Source organism: Eimeria mitis, genomic scaffold (assembly GCF_000499745.2).
Source record: "Eimeria mitis Houghton genomic scaffold, Emh_scaff2379, whole genome shotgun sequence".
Classification (NCBI taxonomy): domain Eukaryota; phylum Apicomplexa; class Conoidasida; order Eucoccidiorida; family Eimeriidae; genus Eimeria; species Eimeria mitis.
The window spans coordinates 1,166-8,036 of NW_013570714.1; the positions used below are offsets into that span (position 1 = coordinate 1,166).

At 52.7% G+C, this 6,871-nt stretch overlaps 2 protein-coding genes across 2 annotated transcripts; both read right to left on the minus strand.

The window, feature by feature from the left end:
- Positions 1-1,450: 1,450 nt before the first annotated feature.
- On the minus strand, positions 1,451-3,791 carry EMH_0052840 (uncharacterized protein; the record flags this gene model as incomplete). Its single annotated transcript, XM_013496918.1, is given in 4 exon segments — positions 1,451-1,723; positions 1,727-2,808; positions 2,812-3,042; positions 3,368-3,791. Coding segments are annotated over 4 exon segments (2,010 nt in total).
- A 2,163-nt stretch (positions 3,792-5,954) lies between these two features.
- EMH_0052850 (uncharacterized protein) lies at positions 5,955-6,506 on the minus strand (the record flags this gene model as incomplete). The annotated part of the gene is made up of 1 exon (XM_013496919.1): positions 5,955-6,506. The coding sequence occupies one exon, from the start codon at positions 6,504-6,506 to the stop codon at positions 5,955-5,957; it is 552 nt and encodes a 183-aa protein (XP_013352373.1).
- Between the last annotated feature and the right edge of the window lie 365 nt (positions 6,507-6,871).

A 6,871-nucleotide genomic window follows, 5' to 3' on the forward strand; every position in this document is an offset into this window, starting at 1 on the left:
ATAAGAAATCTAATGGGCAGCATAAATAGGCATACGGCCATTACTCTATGGGGTCGTCAGCCGATGGTCGACCGTATGCATCCGTTAGCTGGAAGTAATTGTAAGCAAAAGAAGCTGAGAATCTTATTTTCTAGAGGATACTCCGAAAGGGAAAGGTCCTAGCTGTCTAGGTCGTGGCCAAACGCCCGTTCGGCGGACATGCCTGGGGGGAAATTCTGTAGTCGGTCTGCTCAGGATGTCTATTTGCCGTTGGCCAGCTTCCGTTGTACAGATCCCGCTTAGGGGGATGTGACTGGTCAGCTATACGCTTCTGCCACTATCATGTTACTAATCTACCTGAGAATCTCTAAATACGTACTTTACTGCTATACTAACTAGAATATCATGCAACTGTTCACTTGAAAGACTCACGCACTACATGCATGGGGCTGTTACATGCTCAATTTCAAGTTAGAACACTTATTTCTACTTGTGTGCACTCTTCCTGCTGAGGGCCAGGTTGGTGTCTAACAGTTGTCTATATTGCTGGGGCATTCATGAAACAGAACATTGCTGTGCTTCCATTTGTGGTTGTGTACTTGCACCACGATGCGCCTGTGACAAGGGGCCTCCACATTATCTGGAGACAGTCGCTGCAATGAAGTGGGAATACTTAAGAAGAGGGTTCACAAAGAACTACTGACCTTCCCTCCAGTCCACAGGCGTCCTGGGCACAGCGGCGCACGGGCTCAGCCTGGTGCGAGAGGTTTTGGTCTGACGTGAGTTGCAACGCACCGAGTTTCAGCTTGTGTTGCAAGGCCACCACACACGTAACCCCAGCGAACCCCGCTTTGCTGCATACTCTAACAGTGCAGAGAACTGTCGAACATTTTCTTGGACAGTAGGAGGCAGCCTGCATACCAACTGCGGACAGACTATGTTCCATCGCACCTTGCTGCAACTCCTGCTCCAAGATGACCTTGAATGCAACCATATCCAAGCCCCCTTTCGATGCATCATTTTAATGCATAGACTCACCGAGTAGAGAACTGTTAACATATCACTTGCCAACGGTGGCAGATCTGCCATCGTCAGGCAGACAATGTTTCAGACAGGCCATACCATAAAGCTACAGTTGCACTGGAGCCGTTGTTTTGCCTTACTATGACTGCGAAGCTTTCGCCACTGAAGCTNGCATCATTGGCGTCGCTCAAACACTTCGCGAAGGCCGCAATGCCTTGACACAAAACTGCCGACGGCGATGAGCAAAAACCTCACCAGTGGCCCTGCGGTGCCTGCGCTAAGGCGTCAAGTCATTGTCTTAAAATTCCGGCGGCCGACGGAAGATGGGGGCAAGCGGGAACAGCGCAAATTGCCTCTTTTGCTAAAAATACAAATTCATGTTTTCCCTTCTGTTTTTCCTCCCCTTCCACTACAGTGCGGGAGAAGACCCGCTTTTCGGTGATAGCAGCTACGGTTTATCGGTTGAATCCTTGTCGTCCTCCCTCCACGGATCAAAAACACTGGCTCTCAAACGCGTAGGAGACAGCGGCGAGCAGAAGAGCATCCGCTTGAGCCGCAATAGTTCTACGGGTTCCGGCCTAGCTCCCGTTTTGAGTACTTGAATTGCATGGCTGAGATTCTCAGTCAGATGTGAATTGAAAAGCGGTAACCCTGGGTAGTTTCCCCTTGAAGACAGTGGAGGCGCAGCGTGGCTGATGGAGTCTGCAAAACGCTTCCACAAGCNTCCCATCCGCTCAGCTGCGCGGCAGGTCGGAAGATTTGTGACGTCATAGGACTGGTAATGCATTATATGCCCCACAATTCCTTCTGCAATATCTACCAACTCTGGTAACTGCGCAGGAGTCAAATATCGCCGTGACAGCAGTTCATGGGCCTTCAGCAGAAGCGGCAAGGGGTGCCGCCTGCCAGGTGCGCCCATTGCGCTCTTCATGTCCACCAGAAGCGCAGACGGAACAATTTCCACTGTTCGCCTCGGCAGACGCACGAACGGGTGTTCCATCATAGCAGCAATAGTAGATTCTCGCGTCTCTGGTAGCTCCATGATGGCCGGCGTCGATTCAGATGAGGGTATGGCGGAACCTGCTGCTGTTGTTGTTCCTGTTCCTTCAACATCGCCACCAGTCAGTATATTATATAGCCTCGGCATCCGAATTCCCATGCCTTCTGTTGTTGCCGTCGATGAAGCCAGGGGCGGGCCAGGGGTATGCGCATCACGCGCACCTGCTTCGTTTGCTGCTACAGCCCCTGCTGCAGGAGCTACAGCAACTTCATCCCGCGAAGGCGTCCCAGCAGGGAATGCACCATCATGGAATGCATCAGGAGAAGCAAGTGGCAATCCAGGAATCACCTGCATGGGGAAATACTCTGACCTCGAGGGACCTGGTGGTGCTGGAGCAGCAGGAGGCTGCAATGACTGTTGAAAGGTACTCGGATCAGGCGCCTCGGGACTCGGCGACTCCGGTTCAATCCATTCATCTACCATCAACTGCCAGGCCGGCGGATCGACAGGTTGCAACAGCTGCTGTTGCTCTTCGTCCCGTATGTCTGGCTCTTCTTGTTCTTCCCGCCTCCGCTTACGCTGCCGGCGCTTTTCACACTTCTCCTGCGGCGTCCTCTGCTGCTCCTTCTCTTGCACGGCCTGCTGCTGTTCATCATCTTGTAATACCTGCTGCTGTTCCTGTACTTGCAGCAGCTGCTGTTCGTGCTGCTGTAGGAGCCTCCGCTGCTGCTGTTCGTGCTGCCGAGGCCCGTGATGCCAATGCAGGTGATGCTGCTGTTGCAGCGAACTCTGCTGCAGCTGTTCCTGCNCTGCCGAGGCCCGTGATGCCAATGCAGGTGATGCTGCTGTTGCAGCGAACTCTGCTGCAGCTGTTCCTGCTCCAACAACTGACGGTGCCAAAACACAGACCAATCTTGATAGGGCTCCGGCTGGTCCGGATGCTGCTGGAGTTGCTCCTGCTGCTGTTGCTGGTGCCCCAACCCTGTTGATATCTGCTGTTGCAGCATATACACCTGCCGCTGCAACTGGCGCAGCTGTTCCTGCAGCTGCAGCACTTCAACTGAGACTTTTCGTCTCGGTGGAGTGGCAGAAGTTCCAGCAGCACGCAGGTGAGGGCGGAGACTCAGCAGTCCTTCTACTGCATCGAGCTCTGTTGCGGTTCGCGGCTGCACTGAGGGGTCGAGCTGCTCTGTCCCTGAAGCCATTCCAGGTGGGGGTATATGCAACGCAGCTGCAACGTCTTCATCGTGTGGCTGTGGCTGCTCTTGCTGGTGGGGTGTTGGTTCAAAAACACCGAAGCCGGCCTCCGCTGCTCTTGTCAACAATCTCTTTTTNCTTGCTGGTGGGGTGTTGGTTCAAAAACACCGAAGCCGGCCTCCGCTGCTCTTGTCAACAATCTCTTTTTAAGGGGCAAAGATTGCTTTTCTCCAGGAGGAAAACTGAGATGCCGGCTCCGGTGCTGTTGCTCCTCCTCTTCATCACTAGAGAGGCCGCACACATCAATTTCCGCATCGCTGTCTTCTGAGCTGGCCAGCCTACGGCTTCGAAAGTCCTGTATGGTACGTCTCCCGTAAACGCGCGAACAAAAAAACACCAGCAATACAACTGCGCTGATCGCGGCTATGACCGCAAGAATAGTACGTGGGCACGGAGCGGAACGATAGGCTGTGGCTCTCAACTTCCCCGATTTGGTAGAAATCGATCCCGCTGTTGGCAACTCCGAAGAAGCAAATGCTGACGCGTCGCTTGGAGTTGCATTCTCCTGAAGGATATTATGCCACTCGGGCATTGGGTCGCAGCTTTAAACAGTTGAAGTCGAAGGCATGAGGCAGACCACCCGCAGCAGCGAGCTGAGTCGGGTGTGGGTCGGAATTTATACCGCAGATTTCCAACCCACACCTCCAGAGGGAGTTTAACGGATTATGTTAACCGCTGTAGACGTTTTTCATCCTTCACAAAAATGTTTTAGCGAATGAAGATGAGTTTATGCCGCAATGCAAGGCATCAACCAACGTAACCGGGGAGCGGAGTTGAAGTCAACGAAAAGCTGCAGAAGGACAAAGAGGCATCCGGCGGCACGACAACATCGGCGAAACGAATAAATGAAATAGCAAACAAGTAAAAATCAGAAACATTATTCCACTGAATCTTCTGCGGTTGTTTGGAAGTTCTCAATTTGTTGCTGTCCCTTGCATGCCATGGACAAACTCAGGCAACACGCGCAGCGATTCGTTTGACAGCATGAGGCACCGTGGTAGTTGCCCGGATCAACAGCCACGTTTCTGTTTCGTAAATGGTGAAGCTGTAGTTTTTATATATTGGAAACCATCCAGTCATCCAGTTGACTGCGGAAATCGGAAATCTTGGCATCTGTACAATGCCAGCCAGGCAATCGCCNATCCAGTCATCCAGTTGACTGCGGAAATCGGAAATCTTGGCATCTGTACAATGCCAGCCAGGCAATCGCCCTGTGGGAAAAGACTCCACTAACAGGGGTCCTCAAAGGACCGTCGTGGGCTGCAGTACTGTCAGAAGACGTAGGATAAGATTTTTTCAAAAGCAGTTGGCCTCCACGTGGGGCTTCCTCGGGACAGCGGCGCACAGGCGTGTGGCTTGTAACGCGCCTAGCATGCCGTGTCCTGAGTCGGTACATGTACGCGTCGCCCTCAGGCTGCCTGCTAAGGGCGAAGAAGTACTCAATAATTGTGTACAGGTTGACTACATGCAGCACAGGGGGTTCGGTATTGCTTGCGTGTGTGGTTGCGCTGCAGCACAACATGTGGAAAGCTGCATTGCACCTCACTTCAGGCCACATCCTCTACTCACCGGTTCCAGGCACTTCGGCCGGTTTGCCCAGAATACTTGGGGATTGATGAACGTCTCAGATGCTGTCTAGCTCTTTGACTCTACTTGTAGCGAGAGGCGTTGACCTCCGAGGAACCTTGCTAGCTGTAGTTGGGTCAAATTGCGTAAGGCAACAGTCCGCAACAAGCAGCTGATGTTCCCTCCAGTCGCGATGCAGACTGAGCCCGGCGGCCCAACCCCTTGGGCCAGGATAGAGGAGGCGGCCTGACATGAGCTGCGACTCGCCTTGCTGCAACTAATCCTGCAAGGCAACCCCGCATAGAGGCACGCCCAAGCTCTCTTTTTGCTGCATGCACTAACACTGTGGACTATATTTGAAAGCTTAGTTGTTCCTTAGTAGACAGACTGAACACAGGTACATATGCAAGCTTCCGATGGAACGCGCGGCAACACAGGTTGTTGCAACTCATTCTGTAAGGTAGCCCCCAAAACACCCTATCCAAGACCCTCTTCTATGCAAAATCGAAAATTGCTCAACGCATTCTTGGCCAAACGAAGCCATCTTAAGCATAAGAATAAGTGCTTGTACCAGTCTCGAGCAGAGAATGTTTCAGACAGGTCATACCAAAGAGGCACCGTTTGGCTGGAGCCGTCAAACTTGTTTTACTACACTGTGAAGCATCCGTCACTGGAGCGTGCATCATTCGCGTCGCGCAGATGATGCGATCTCGCGAAAGCTGCAGTGCCTGGGGACAAAAATGCATGGAAATGCTGAGGGTTATGTGCAAAAGCCCTAACAGTGGCGCTGCGGCGCCTAGGTTAAAATCTATATGTAACTTCATTCCTCAGTCGCTTGCGTCGTTTTCGACTGTTTCACACTCGAGCCGAGGCACTCCAACTGCGAAAGGGGTTCTTTTGGAAACAAGTATTTATCGCATCAATTTTTGCCCGAAATTGTGAATAATTGTATCCGTCAACCCGATGGAAAGATCAGAAGTTGTTAATATAATATTAACCACAGCTGATGAAGACAAGCCGACACAGCACAAATGGTTTGTTTTCTAAAAATACAAATTTGTGTTTTCCCCGTAGCTTTCCTTCCCTTTCCATAAAATGCACGAGAAATCCGCAAACTGAGTGAGAGCAGCTAAGGCCCTCCGTCACCGAAGTTGTCATCCTCCCTCCAGGGATCGAACTCGCCTCTTCGAAAGTACGTAGGAGACGATGTCCAGCAGAAAAGCATCCGCTTGATCTGCACGAGGTCCGAGGGTTCCGGCCTCTTTCCCGTCTTAAGTATTTGTATTGCCCTGCTGAGTTCCCTAGCCCGAATTACTGAGATATTCGGTCGCCCTCGCCTGAGCCGCCCTGTACCCGTCAGTGGGGCTCCATGACCAATGGCATCTGTGAATATTTTCCAAGGTCCCGGATCTGGTTTCTGCCCGAGGACTGTGAGGGTGGAGACCACCACATCCAGCAAGAGGAAACGTATCCCCAGGCGCTCAACTGCGCGGCTGGGCTGGTATCCCGACAGGCTGGAGTGCAGACGGGTCACCGCGTAGTCAATCAGCATTTCTGTTACCCTCGCTAAACTCTTCATTTGCGTAGGAGACAAACAACTTTGCGACAGAAGCTCACGGGCCTGCCGCAGCAGCGGCACAGTGCTCCCCACGCAGGACCGACCGTCCACGGCGCGTCTCATGTTAACCAAAAACTCACCCGAAGGTCTCTCGATTGCTCGCTTGGGAAGACGCACGAACGGGTGGTCTGCTAGAGGGGCACTAGCGGACTCCTGCACCCCTGGCGGCTCCGAGGTTGTCGAAATCAATCCAGATGCGGGTGCCTCGCTACCTGCTGCTGCTTCTGCAACTTCGATAGAAGAGAAACCAGTCAGTAAACTAGAAAGGGTTGGAGCCGACGAGCTGGCGCCTTTTCCGGTTGTTGCAAATGCGGCAGTGGGAGGGCGAGCCCTCTCCCTCTCACGCGTGGCTGCTATACTTGCTGCTGCAGCTCCAGCTGCATATGCTGCAGCCTCTTCACCCCTTGAAGTCCCTTCAGAAATAGAAG